The sequence below is a fragment of the Sylvia atricapilla genome, chromosome 2, assembly GCF_009819655.1.
Source record: "Sylvia atricapilla isolate bSylAtr1 chromosome 2, bSylAtr1.pri, whole genome shotgun sequence".
Taxonomy (NCBI): domain Eukaryota; kingdom Metazoa; phylum Chordata; class Aves; order Passeriformes; family Sylviidae; genus Sylvia; species Sylvia atricapilla.
In genome coordinates, this window is record NC_089141.1 from 43040887 (window position 1) to 43055906 (window position 15020).

Sequence of the window (15020 nt, forward strand, 5' to 3'; positions counted from 1 at the left end):
ATGGGGAAGGGAGTTGCTTCAAGGCTTCACAAACTGTTGACAGAAGGCAGACATGAAATGCCTCACTGAACCAACTCCAGGCCAAATAAATGCAAACAATTCAAAGCTAGAACTATCTGGCAGCTGCAGCTGATTTGAGAAAATTTTTTGTTGTGCCAGGAAAATCTTTTCCTTCAACAAGGTCGTCCCTGGAATACATTAGGAGCAAAAACACAGAACAATATCCTTGGTAAAGAGATTATTTTCTTGTCTGTAGTATCACTTAAGGTACTTTGGAAAATTCCTATCATTCAGGAAGGCTGAGGGAAGCCTAAGATGCTAGTTTGGGTTTGCTTGCCAGGCATCACCTGAAGGTGTTGGTCTGAACAGGTGAAGATCTACATCTACAGGTAAACATGGAATTCCATGGGGGAACATGAACATGAAAGCAGCAGGCGGAAAAGGGAAAAAGGCTACGATGTGCTCAGAAAGTATAAACACCCCTTAATCTTGCTGGGATTAGGGAACAGCCATAACCTCCTGGGCTAGGGTAGCTAAAGAGGCTGCAGCACATACAACTGTGCAGTCATAAATGCCCCTGGAAGAGTAGCATGGTGCTCATACTTCACCACAGTCTGTTCCAACAGAAAGTCCACCCATGAGACACCATGAGGTAAAGTCAGTCACTACTTGACACTGATATTTTTATTCACAATCCTGTTATGGAAGAGTTTTGCTGCCACACACTCTTTCTTAAAGTTACCACGCTGGCACAAAACAAAAATCCTCTATGGATTTTTGTGACTTGTACCCTTCTCAGAAACAGCTACTTCCTTGAAATCAAGTGTGACAAAAGTAGTTTACCTCCCATCACTGATGAAGGCTGTAATGCTGCTAATCTAGCTCTGGTTGGGCAGCTGCCTACACTCCCCAGGCTTTTAAGAGGGAAGCTGGTGGACAACAGACTTCTGTGTTGAGTGCTGCATCTGCACAGATCTTCATGTACCCTCAGTTCCATAACTACACATCTCCACAGTGCCCCTTTTCAAAGTGGTCTGACCTACATGTGAGAAGCAGTAGTGATTTTCTTGGAAGTGAATTTCTTGGTACAACTGAATGGTGCACTTTTATATTTTTAAGAAATATCTCTAATGAAGTTAGCAAAGTTGACTTTTAACTCTGCTATGGAGAGCCCAACAGTACACATTTACCAAAATGAAGTGAGTAAAGCAGCAAAATAGGTGAGGCTTTGATTTGAACAGCACATTCTAATTTGGGTGGGTGGCAGGGGAACAGTATCATCCCTTCTGGCAATCATACCTGTCCCACTTGAAGCTTCTATGCAGTTAAAAACAAAGTTTCACGAGTTATTTAATTTTCTCCATCTGCTTGGTGTACAAGACGCTGAGGTAATAAACCAGTTTAAAGTACAGATTAGTGCCAACAGCTATGCAGTTACCATTCTGTTTTGCTTTATTTTCAAACAGGCCACATAAAAGTGATGGTGAAGCCTCCCAGAAACCAACTAAACCCAGCTGTATTTCACCTGTGGACAGTCATTTTCAGGGGAGTTCTGGCTCAGCAGCAAGGATGGCATCTGCTTTGAAAGGCAAGACTGCATGGGCCCTGGGCTCACAGAGCAGAAAGGAGAGGCCGCTGCCTGTTCTCCCTGTGAGCCCTTTCCTGCTGCACTTCCCTTGTTTTAACAACACCTGTGACCAGCCTGACAGAAACCAAGGCCTGTGAAAGAGGAAGAAAACTGTTACCATGGAACCCAGGAACACTACATGTAGGGAGGAAGCAGCAGGTATAAAATGTGAGGAGAGAAAAGCCTTAGGTAACAAACAGATCTCTTAGAAAAAGAGGAGAGCTACAGTGGCTTGGGTGGGTATTTATGAATCACTGTAGTGTCCAGCTCAGACAGCACCATTCTCTGAGCACCTCTCTGAGAGATTATAATCCAACTATACTATTCCTGCTCAGCTGTTTACTCCACCAGATGAGAAAATCTACATCCAAACAGCAGAAACATGAGTATTAACACTGCCTTATAAAAAGTCCTGCCTCACAAGCTTAATTAGGTTTATTCCCACCACAAAATAAATTTAATACTTGATTTTACGTGATTAATTTTGTAGAATGCAGCATTTCTGTTAACCTTTACACAGTATGACATACAAATACAAGTGCTTTTGTAGAGTGATTTTAGAGATTATAGAAGCATTGAGTGTCTTGAAATTTATGAACGAACTTCCACCGAAAAATAGTTCAGTAGTGTAGTCAAAAGGTTAATCAAAACTGGCTTGAAAATTCCCAGTTATCAAAAATTGTTACTTACAGAAAGCAAAGCTTTTCCAATTTATCATCTATTTTGACTGAAATGTAGTCCAAACCTTGAATACAAAATCTAACATTTTTCTCTTTGAAACAGTGGGAGTTTATCAATATATTATTCCTCAGTGGCCTTGTAAGATTCAACGATTTTTAAGATGCTTCTGTTCTACTGCTCTGCTGCTGTCTGTGGAATAGGAGAAAAACATGAAACCAGGCAACTGGAACAAAACCATTCTTGTAACAATAAACTTGACATATCTGTAGACTCTCTTTAGTTTGATATTGAAATTATTAAAAAGCAGGCACTATATTAAATCAGAACCATTATGATTCAAGATTTAAGGGACATGACATGGATCACATTGCTACAGAAGTATCAAGTTCTTTGGCAATGATGATTCTGATGCCTGCAAGGCAAACACCTTTGTGTTGTTATAAGCTAAAATCACTTCAAAGAGCTCACTGATGTGTCCTCAAATGGTAAAAGCTATCAGTTAAAATGAAACTAGCAGAGAAGTTCCCATTATCCAGCACTTGCATTGCTTGGTCTGCATTGACCTAATATGAAACACATTAACTGCAAATGCTTACGACATTTTAAAAAGGCTATCACACTGTGTTGATTCCAGCCATCCCAGAAAACAGTACTTGGAGCTGAATATTTCAGCCCTGAGAAATGTGGTGTGACTGATAAAAAAAATAGAAAGAAGCTTGACTGAAAAAGTTGTAGATCATCTTAGGAGAATCAGTCCAGTCCAGAAGCATAGTTCACATAACATCGAAATTCATTGGCTAAATTTCGTGAGTGCTTTGGAATAAACTTGCACACCTTCACACCAAGATACTTTGCTGCCTGTTCCTCCATGACTGCACCTGCAGCAAAAACAAGTGGTATTCAATAAGAAAACAGTGACAGAATGTTTGAACTTTTTTAATAGCTTTTCCCAAATGCAATACATAAAGAGCCTGTTTTTTTTAAGGAAGGCAAGCTTAAAGCAGCTGTACTCTCAGCCTTCCTTAACAACAGAATCTCCTGGGAAACTTAAAATAAATCTAGAAGAACGGACGACATCCCAAGGAAATGAGTGTCCAAGAAATTTCATAAAAATAAGTAAAGGGTATCAGTGCCCTTTTTACAGAAAGCAAACTTGAACTCAGTCTGCTTGTTACATTCCAAGGACGTTAAATGGTAGGGAGCCATGGGAAATGCAAACAGATTACATCTACTCTTTCACTTACATAAACCACGGTGTGATATTTGCAGCTACACACTGAGAAATCACTGCTTTGAGCAGTAAGCTGAAGGACCACCTATCCATTCCAGGGAAAAACTTCTGGGAACCACCCTCGTGTGAGACTGCCATGTGCACTAACCAAGGAGCAGGCTTTCTACGGCCACATCATTTTAATTTTTCTTTATTTTGCCTGCATGGTTTCCTTCCCTCAAACTGCACATACAGAAGGGTTTTGTCCTTTGCCTTTTGGAAAGCTTCCCAGTTGTCTTCAGATAACAATGCAGTAATAACAATACAGTTTAAGAAAAGCCATGACTTGGGTAGATACGCATCACTTCTCAAACCAGCAAGTGCATCTTCCTAAAGAAGGACCCACAAATACAGATATCCACTTATCTGGATTCTGCTTTTATCACTGTTTTTTAATTCCTCCTGCTGTAATTCAGTGCCCAAGATATAAACAATAACTTGCACCTATGTTTGCCAATCTGAAATCATTCAGACTCCAATCACTGCTATTATACAGAGTGGCCCTTCTACAAGAAAAATTATATTTCTGGAATTTTGCTGGATGATCTTATAATTCTTCAAAAATTCAGTGAAATTCATAATGGCATAGGAAGAAAGTACTGACCTGAACCGTTAAAACCAACTTCCCTTCTGTTTAAAATAAAGGTTGAACTCAAGTACTCAAATAAAAAACTTAGGATACATATTCCTGCTTAAATTTATGTTAATTCAGCATAATTGAGTCAGCATTTGTCTCATGTAAGTTTGTCATTAGAAAAAGGTACTGAAGGGGACCCAATATTTTTATTAATTATACCTGTGCAAAGCAGAATCTTCCCTTTGGTGAGATATTTGATGGTCTCTGCAGTCTTTTGAAGACACTCCTCAGACAGATAGGGTGGATCTGCTATTACAATGTCAAAACTGTGTGGCAGGAGATTTTCAGGTAAGTCCAAAGGGTGGTTGTAATCATAGAAGATAAATTCTTCTCCATACACAGAAAACCTTCTGTCATACTCCAGTATACACACAGAAAAATCTTCACCATCCTGTTCTTTCAGTTTCTGGTATACACTTGGTGCACTAATGCATGCTATCCTGAAAAAACACACAGTAACCTGAAATTGTGATTTTAAAAGGCAAACAACAGCAGCAAAACTCTACAGCAGTCCCCAGAGAGGCTTTGGGAAAACGTTTTAAACATTAGTCCCAAAAATGTATTCTCCCTCCATTCTAACAATTAATTACTTTAGTAACAAAGTCTTAAGTATGAAAGTCATTACCTGTTTAACCCCATGATACAGAAAGACCCCAAAGCTTTACTACAGAGCAAGTCTTGTTTCAGAAAAGCATGGAAGTACACTCAAAAACTGAAAAATTACTGTTTATAGAAGTAGGAAGAAAAACAAGTTTCTTCCATCTGTTCTACAGAAACATAATATAAAAACTAAGAAAATTGTAACTAAGCCAATAATACACTCTGAAGCACTTTCTCAAAAAATTAAAAAGATTCATAGTAAACTTTTACAAGGTACAGCTTACAGCATTCAATGAAATGATTAACAGGAAGATCAGTATAAAGTATTAACTAAATAATAACAAAGCAGTTCTGCAGTATCTCAGTTGAACAAAACTGAAGCACAATGAGTAATGAATTAAACTGCGTGCTCTTGCCTACATATCAGAAACAAAATATTTGCAGAAACGACATGTTAAATCTACAACACAATTACTGAAACCTACCTGCCACTTTTTCCAGCTGCCAGAATAGCTTCCTTAGCCAGACATGATGCAGTTTCATCACTGTACCAAAACTGGCTCAGTTGCTGAGAAAGATAATGCACAATTACAAAAAACCATCAAATCTTCTGGCTGTGTTATGCAGAGTGTGGTGAGTCATAACTGAAGAAAACGACACTCCATAGCAACTTTTCAGTTCACAAACTGTAAAGCTGGAAAGGTGACTGTTTTCCTGACAGCCCTCCTACTTCTGTAATCTAGTGTTATGCAGCAGGTACCTTACACCCTGTGTTTCCAAAGCATGAACTTCAGTATCAGGAAAAGCAAGTAACCAAACCACTGACAAGGTATTTCGAAGCCAATGTGCAGATGCACATTATTTATGTGCTCTTAAATTGAGTTACTTCAGCAGACGAGGAAAAAAGGACCTTAAAAAGTGACAGTATAGGAAGAAAGAAAAGGATAAAAAAACTAAATCAGAATGGATCAGAAAAAGGAAGACCAAAAAACCCCAATGCAGCGACAAATCAGAAATCACTCCGTCACAACTAAAAACAAGCAGCAAAACAGCCATGCACAAAAATAAAGAAATAAAACACAAAACACATAAAAATAAAGATGCGAAAAGAAAGATCACTTGGTCTTGTTACACTATGTTTCTCTGTTTCTCTCAGACTCAGGGAAGAGTCTTTACTACTATCACATGCCAGGCTGGAGTTAAAATTTCCAGAAGGGACAGATGCTTCGCTTAGCAGCTTTATTATTCCTTCTACAAGTACTTTCAGTTTGTATCCCCCATGCACATGCAGAGCAAACAACCATACCCACATTTAATCCTAAAGCAAATCTCCCTACATGGATGTTGCCATCCATTAATAGGAACATCTTGAGTGTTCCCCTCTTTCATTTAATTTCATTATCCAGCCACAAAAGAAACTCAGTCAGGGCTACTCCTCTGTCTGTGCTTCATTCACTGAAATTTATAGCTTCTTACCCAGTCTTCTTCTATTGAGCCAATGGAATATTGATTAAACTCTTGGGAGGTCTTCATGCCCTCTCTCTGCTGCTGTTCCAAATAGAACTCCTGGAGGGCAGCCAACGTATGGGATGAAAGCTGGGGAACGTCATCATCATCATCCATTTTCTTAGATGGCAACAAGAAAAAAGAAAAAAATTAAATTAACCCTTTTCAGTGGTGAACGTTTTTCATAACAGCATAATCTTGTGAGGTAAAACAACTTCCACCAAGAATGCAGCTAACTAGGAAAACCTAACAAAAGGAAACTTATTGCCTCTACCTAAGTGCTCTTAAATCAGTGAGAGGCCGATTGGAAATAACAAGTCTCCACAGAGAATTCAGGAAGAGCAGCAACACTGTTCCCTTTGTATACAACATGGATTTGGCTTGTGTTCTTACAGGGAAGTTGACATTACAGTTGTTGGTTTCCTGTGGATTTGGAAAATCCTATAGAAATTATTCCCTTCCTTCCCAGAAATAATGATAGCTATTGGTCATTTCTCCCCATGTTCAAAAGCCACACGATATTGACTCCAAATGAAATAAACCAGCATTCTAGCTCAGCACCACTTGGTTTTAACTTCCATGCCATTAAAAAATTCCTCTAAATGCCACAAATGGAAAAGGAAAAGGAGTCATCAAGAAGCTCCAAAAGGACACGGTATGTACCAATGTAAAAGTACAGCCATTTTCAGAAAGGTCCTGAAGTGGGTTCTCCCGCCCAGCATCCCTGAGCCCTTTGACCCCAGGCAGCGCAGCGCCTCTCCCAGGGAACGGCGCCACCTCGTGGAACGGAGGTGCTGGGAAGGACTCGGCACGGGAAAAGTACTGGAGAAAACGGAGAAAGATCCTTCTCTCAGAAACCCGGCCTGAGATCCAGCACACGAGCAAAGTCTGTAACAGAGCCTGGAGTCAGGGATCCGCCTGCATCCCGCAGAGGCCACCGAGAACCCCCGGCCACCTGAACAGTGAGTGAACGTTTTGAGTCATTTCAAGGGGAGCTGCTCATGATTTTTCTTCTCCTCATTCCCTGCATTACAAGGAGAGCTCCAGAACTGGGAGTCTCCTCCTTTTCCCTTCCTTCTGCTCTAGCAGAGCTTTCAAGATGAAGTTTCCTGAAGCAGCTTCTTCCTGCTTGCTGGAAAACTGGTGCCTTATCCTGGCACAGTGAGATAACTCTGGCACAGTACACACCTAAGGAAAGCTCTGATCTCCACGACCTGGCTGTCCCAGAGTATCATCTACTGACCTGCTGGCTTTCCAGGCCAGGCTGGCCAAGCAGGGAATTGCTCACAGCCCAAAGACCCACCTATGGCATCAGCCTCGCACAAGAGAATTCCAGAGTCAAGCTACCTAGTAAAACCAAAATGATTATTGTCCCCCTAGTTTTTCATTCAACAAAACACAAACGCTTTAAGAATATTTACATTATTAGATTACATATAATTTAAGTATAATAAATATATTATCTAAATATATTTACATATTATTTATTATAGAAATGACTGTATGTCCAGAGAGACAACACAGTTTCTGGCCATAATGCTCTAACAATACACAACATTATGACCCATTTTAGGTCCTGTACAACAGTTTATTTTTGTTAGAACATGGTAGAAATTTATAATCACTTCTTAGCTCACAACATTTTTTTTTATTAACTGAATGATACATACAGTAATCTGGTTTGCTATTACCCCCTAAGCAAGAACACATCTATGCTTTGACACTAAGAAACTGAAACAGGTGCAAAGTTTCAGTTTTTAAGTCAAAAGTTGAAAATTTTTGATTTTCTGTTCACTGAGCACATACTGGCATTGGCAAGGATGAAATCCATGCCCATGAAATGAAACCCTCACAGATGAAGCTGATGAAGAATTTGCCATTGTTTCAGAAGATAAAAGGCATACTGCCATAGACATTTTTTATCTATTATTAATTTTTAGTTGATTTTCTTAATAGCCTTCCTTTTGGTTTGTAAATTAAAGCCTCAGGAATCAAGAATTAATTAACTGTGAGGTTTTGCAAGGAGAGGTAACTCAGAATATATGGTAGAAATATTACATACGTCTACTACATACAAATGCCTCCAAAATTCAATATATTTTTCTGAATGCACATACTGACTGAGGTTATTAGCATGGAGACATTCTTGTGCTTAAGAACCACGTCAGAAAATTCTTGAAGTGAGTTTATGTGTATAAGACTTGCAAATTCCTTTAAGAGAGACAGCTGGACTGTCTGAAATCCCGTAATTATCCCTTTCAGAAAGTTAATTTCTCTCAAGTGCAGAAGCAACCTTTAAAGTTCTGCAGGAGGATGGGAAGAAGCACAGAAACCCACAGCTCCTCTGACACTTCGGGAATCTTTATACTCTTGATTCCCAAGGCCCCTGGGGCTCCAGCTGACCAAGCCCTGCTTGCCCCAGGCCCTGGGTCCCTCCACATGCAGACCATGCTCTGTGCTCACAGACGCTCTCTGAAAGCTACAGAGGGAAATCAGAGCTCCAAGAACAGCTCAAGAACACTGCGTAAGGTTTAGAAAAGAAAGCCTCGTGGTGAAGTCCAAGTTCACCTAAAGGAAAACACCAGAAAAGGAGGTAAGCTCCCTCAGATAGTGAAACAGGAACGGGCAGGGCTGCGTTCATAGGATAAGTTGGAAAATCCGAATGCTGCTGGTCCCTATAGGGCCAGATCTACCCATAAAACAGGAAAAGTGAGGTGACAAATTGCACCATGTGGCCAGCAGGTAGGATGAAGGGGGTGGAGGTCCCTGCAGACTGCTTAGTCCCTTCTCCTATGCACAGCTCAATCTCTCTCTTATTAGCTGATGCACTGCTCACTAAAATGTCATCACTACAGAGCCAACACTCTCCAAAGAAAATAAAAAATTAAGAGATAAGAGCAGCACAGGAGACTGCAAGGCCTTGTCCACATAAGAAAGTTGTATGTATTTAACAAGAGTTTCTGGTGGTCATGTATGAAAAGTCTATTTTTATATTGCCAAATTCTAAAACAGAGGAAAAAAAATACTCAAAGTTGGAAGAAACACTATGGAAAAATAAACAGTCTTTGGTCCCTAGTACATTTATTTTACCTGTAGTTATGACCACGTGGAGAAAAGGCGATAAGAAACCAATAGGAAAGAGTGCTAAAAGGCCATGGAATAGAAATTCAACTGGAAAGCCATGCTGTTCATCGCTGGAAAGGAGGAAGAAGAGGACAGCGCTAGCTAGCCCTTTAGATATTTCACCAAGAATATAAAAAGCAACTTCAGAAAAGATCTTATTCTAAGAATAACCTTGATCAAAAGACAGAGAGCAGGAAATTGAGTTAAATCCAGTTGTCTGCGTATTCTCCAAGCTGCCCAAGTCAGTCTTTGAGACAAGCAGCTCATCATCCACTGGTGTTTGTGGCACACACCGAGAAGAGCTGGCCAGTGGTGTGACCCCGTAATGAAAATCACCTGCCTGGAGGTAGAGTTCTGATCTGACAGACTGGAAAGCCACTAAATGTCTGGACTTGTGCCCTGCTACCTCAACCGCTGGAATTTTACAGTGTGTCAAAGTGACACAGAAAATTCATGGAAAAGAAGCTCTCAAGAGGATTACCAAATACGCAGAAACTGCACTGGGCTGGTAAAGTCAGGAGGCCCGGTGGCTGCTTCACGCGAAAGGAAAATATTATTTGTCCCAGCTCCATTCCTATCCTTTTCAATAAGCAAGGCGGGGGCTCCGGCAGAGCTCGGGACCGCCGGTCTCCCCTACACGTGGCTGACGGGACACCGACGGATCCCGGAGAAGGCCCTTTCCTGCTGCTCTCCCCCGCATGTATCGATCGCTTCGAGGGCACCCTGCACCCACCCAGAACCGCCGGGGGAACGGCGGGACCCCGGCCAGCCCGCCCGCGCCTCGCGGTGACGGGTCGATGATGGGTCGATGATGGGCCGGCGACGGGCGCTGAGGGGGCGGTGAGGGGGCGGTGACGGGGCGGTGACGGGGCGCTGAGGGGGCGCTGAGGGGGCGCTGAGGGGGCTGTGACGGGGCGCTGAGGGGGCTCCGCGCCGCCCCAGCCCCGCCGTCCCTGTGCGGGAGCGCCGCCGCCCTCACGGCGGTCACGGGACACGCGCGCGGGAATCCCGGCCCGCGCCCCCGCCCCGCGCGCGCCCCTCGCGCCACTCACCGCCCGCCGGCTCTCTCCGCGCGCGCGCCGCTCGCCCCAGGCCCCGCCCCCGTCCCGCGCGCGCGCGCCGCCGCCGGCCTGGGCCGCGCGCCCCCTGCTGGGCGCTGCGGAAGGGGGCGGGGCCAGAGGGCTCCTGGCCCCGCCCCCTCGTCCCCGCCCGCGCCGGCGAATTCCCGGTGTGCCGGGGACGGGAACAGGAGCCTGAGCTGGGGGCGAGACGGTGACCGGCGCCCGGCCTGTCAGACTGGGCATCCAGACTGTCAGACACAGGCATCCCTCGAGTTAGGTGTCAACTGCTCAAAAGCCACGAGCTTCTGCCTTGCACCGCAGCCCAGCGCCCCAAACTGCTTTTCTACATTTGGCTTTCCTTTCCAGGCTTTCCGTTCCTATTAGGCATTAGCGGGCTGGAACAATTTCCCTTTCTTGCATCAAACGGAAATCGAGCTGACTCTTACATGCTTTCAAAAGATAGCAAGTTTTAAAATACCTTCCTTGCTTAACTTCATAAAACCATAGAACGGTTCGAGTTGGAAGGAACCTTAAAGACCATCGAATTTCAACCCCACTGCCATGGGCAGGAACACCTTCTGCTATCTCAGGCTGTTTCAAGCCCCATCCAACCTGACTTTGAACACTTTCAGGGATGATCCACAGCTTCACTGGGCAATCTGTTACAGTGCCTCACCGCTGTCACAGTAAAGAATTTCTTTCTAACATCCCATCTAAACTTGCTTTCGGTTTGAAGCCATTCCTCCTTATTCTGTCAACTTTTTATCCGTGCAAAAAGTCTCTCTCCATCGTTTGTGTAGGCTCCCTTCAGGTACTGGAAGACCATAATTAGGTCACCCCAAATCCTCCTCTTTTCCAGGCTGAACAACCCCAATTCTCTTAACCTTCCTCATGTGAGAGGTATTCCCTGCCTCTTATCATCCTGATGTCCCTCCCAGACTTGCTCCAACCGGGCAATGTCCCTGTGCTGGGGACCCCAGAGCTGGAAGCAGTATTCCAGGTGGAGTCTTACTAAAGCAAAGGGGAAGAATTTAATTCTCTGTATCTTTCCTTTGGTCTTAAAAACTCCCCATTTTCCTGTGTCGCATGTGTAGGCACGTTTGTCTGGCACCTCTCGTAACCTCATTGCCCCAAGACAAAAAGCTGACCCATTTTTCTTATTCCTTCTTTATAGTCTGGTGTTTGTAAAAAACACATACATAGTGTTGTCTTTCTATCATACGACTCTCCTATAAACCAGTTCATAGGAGGTTGTCCATCAGATTATTTAAGCCAACAGCAGACTTTCCTCATGTTCTCCAGAGCAAGAAGTTGTATCAGCAGTGAGCTGAGTAAGAAACTGCTGTTTTACCTACAACCTGCTCAGTCTTCATCTGCCACGTTTCACTGTGGCTGAACAGAAAGTCAGAGGCTCAGCACTGGCCATTAATGAACAGAACTATTGCTTTGGAAGACAGAAATACCAAGTTAATGATAAAATATTTTTGCAGCACAGCTTATATAAGCAGCAGACAATCAAATTTTCTTGCCACCACAGAATATGGGGATAGGGTTATTTTTCTTCAGATCTCCATATTTTTTAACCTCTCTCATGTGGAAACAAGGCTTTTCATAACAGTAGAGAACTGTGGATATTTTAATTTGGTTTAAAAGACTTCTTTGCAGTCTGGATCTGGCATTCAGTGCATCATTACCCACTTGGTCTTTGAAAGCTCTTGCGAAAAAAGTCTTCATCCCAGCATGGAAGACTGCCACATATGGAGGGCATCCATATCTGTTCAAGCTACCACCACTGCTGTTATTTAAGATTAACAAACCAACCCCTTTTCCCTGTGTTGTGCCAAGTGGCAATTGTCTTGATATTGATACCTGCATAGCATTACTGAGTGCAGCAAGAAATGTGGTTTAGGTACTACGGTGAAGTGACACTTCAGTAATTCTCCTATTTCATGCATGTTTGTAAGGCATTTTACATAAAAAACATTCTGCACAGGGCTGATAATGAAAGTAGAAATGAGACTGGGATGACACACACACTCAGTCCAGATTTCCCAGAGCAGCAGACTGCTCCTTGGCAAGCAATTCCTCCTCACCAGAAAGGTTAGACAGATCATGTAAGGACACATGGCTGTGTGGGGGCTTGGGGGTGGGCAGGATGACATTATTTAGGTTATGATATCAGATACTACTTGGCAGCAAACACAGCTCAAGGCCTTGCTTGAATGCTGTTACAAGACAGTTCTAGAAGCAAAGCTCCAAAGGAGCTCAAATGATCCTGTAGGAAGGAAAGAAAGAGGTTATCTTTTGCTGCAATTTCTTTGGATGCGAGGACAAATGAATCACAAGCACAGGAATACCTGTAAAGTGCACCCTGAAAGAAATTTCTTATTAATAATTGGGTTTTATTGTTCCCTAATATTTTTTGCAGACACATACTTCCAGTTAAGTTATCTCCCCTGTCCTTTTACTGACAGACTCATGTCACACAGCAGTGATACTGGTGTCCTTAAGACAAACCTGATGACATTGACCACTAATGCATTTGCTAGATCAGAAACAGTGCTTAAAAACACAGTTGTACCCTGGAAAGCAATAGCAACTTTTTACTCACAAGGCTTTTCTGTTTTGGGGGTTGAGTTTTTATTTTTACTGTTGTATTTTTTCTCTACTAATGAAATTTAGTTTTGTTCTCACTGTAGCACAAGCCATAGCCACATGAAAAAGTATAATCAGCTTTAATTAATATGAAAATAGATTATTAAATCCTAATTGTACAATCCTTCCTGTTGCCATTAAGTCTAAAAATCTTCGAATACTTTTTTCCAAAAAAATACCCCCACAAAACAAACCTCAACGTGTTTAGGGCTGGCAAATCAACTGCAACTGATTTGGAAGACAGCAAAGCACGCAATGCTTTACAGCCATACAAGGATTATTTCTAGTTAATGACACATAATCCTACCTTGGATGATGGAAAATAGCAAAGTGGAAATATTCTACTTGGAAAACAACCTGCAACACCTCCTCTTTGTAAGCAAAGCTTGCTGCACCTTTACTTTCACTCCCAAGCTGTTCCCCCTACAGATGGAGAATCAAATGTGTGTTGGAGCCCCGTGGAGTAGCTGTGTGGGCCAGGTGCACCACAGCTTCCCAAGACCTTGTGGCACAATGGGAGGACAGACTGTCAGTCAGCCTCTGAAAAGTCAGTCCATGAATTCAAGTGCAATAGTAAGCTTTCATCTTTAAGTAGTTCCAGGAGTCCCAACTCCTTCTCTATGGAGATTGAAATCTTAGAAGCATGTCAGTGATACAGGATCCCCACTACTTCTTTCCATTTTTCAAGGCTTTGTGTATCCCTTGGGAAAGATTCAGGATCCACAGAGGGCTACAGCTTTCAGATAGAAAAATGCTCTACATAAGTGACCGACCACTAGTCACTTAATACCACCTAGTGGTATTGACATTTTTAAACAGACTTTACAAATATTTGAAAAAAAACCCAAACCACCCAACCCTTCATCAGAATTACCAGTATCTATACTTCTGTACGTTTTCACATCCCCATAGATTTTACCACGGCTTCTAACTTACACAGTTTTCACAAAAAATGTCCCAAGATACATGGTAACAACCAATCTTCAACAGCATTTTCTGGCCCCAAAGCCTTGTCCTGGTTGTTTTTGCTTTTTCCCCCAAAAAGATGTAAGCACTCTCTCATCACAAGAAGCAGGAAGGAAAATATATAAAATATATTTAGCAAAACCAGTAAAATTAAAGTGGAACAGAAAATGCAGTCAAGTAGCAAACATGTACAGCAGCAGATTTTACATTTTTTCCTACACATACCTCCACACTTATTTCACACACACTCTTTAAGGAGAAGGAAGAAAATAGAAATCAGATAGTGAGTGCTATGAAAAAAACCATTTCTTTTCCTGAACAGTAAATGGGGTTTATTACTGCTTCCTGCTTTTGAAACTCCAATTCAGACTATATATATACCTCTAAGAAAAAATAAGAGAAGGACACCCTCTTCTCTGTCCCTAAAGCAAAATTACACTGTCCTCCTTTTACAGACTATACTGGTATCTTAAATAGTTACACTCGCAGGATCTAGACATTATCTGGCCATCTTAAGGGATGCAGGTAACAAACATTTTAACCAAGATACAAAACAGGTATCCAATTTTTCCAGCTTTCCTGAGGCTGAGTGAATTGTTTAAATACATGTGCGCTCATCAAAATCCATGTTACAGTACATTTTAACAGTAGTTTGTTAAGAAATCATGAAAGTGCATAACAGCCTAAAAGCAGGCAAAAAGTACTTCAGAAGAACAGTCTTTCCTTAAAGTGGCAGAAGAATATAAGCCTTCCCCAAAGTAGTGTTGATCTTGTGTGAGGACATCAGTGATCTTCCTAGAGACTCCACAGTGTGGTGGTGGGCTTTTGGCTTTGGGGTTTTTTTGTGAGTTACAACAATCATTTCAATGAACAGAAGACCAGTAGTAGTATTGG

General features: G+C 42.2%; 1 protein-coding gene across 1 annotated transcript; it reads right to left on the minus strand.

Annotated features, from left to right (window-relative positions):
* Positions 1–666: 666 nt before the first annotated feature.
* EEF1AKMT1 (EEF1A lysine methyltransferase 1) lies at positions 667–10538 on the minus strand. The gene is made up of 5 exons (XM_066313047.1): positions 10497–10538; positions 6292–6441; positions 5301–5383; positions 4375–4655; positions 667–3186 (listed from the first exon to the last, which is right to left on the minus strand). Exons 2-5 carry the CDS (start codon positions 6436–6438, stop codon positions 3059–3061), a joined length of 639 nt encoding a protein of 212 aa, XP_066169144.1. The 5' UTR covers positions 6439–6441; positions 10497–10538; the 3' UTR covers positions 667–3058.
* Between the last annotated feature and the right edge of the window lie 4482 nt (positions 10539–15020).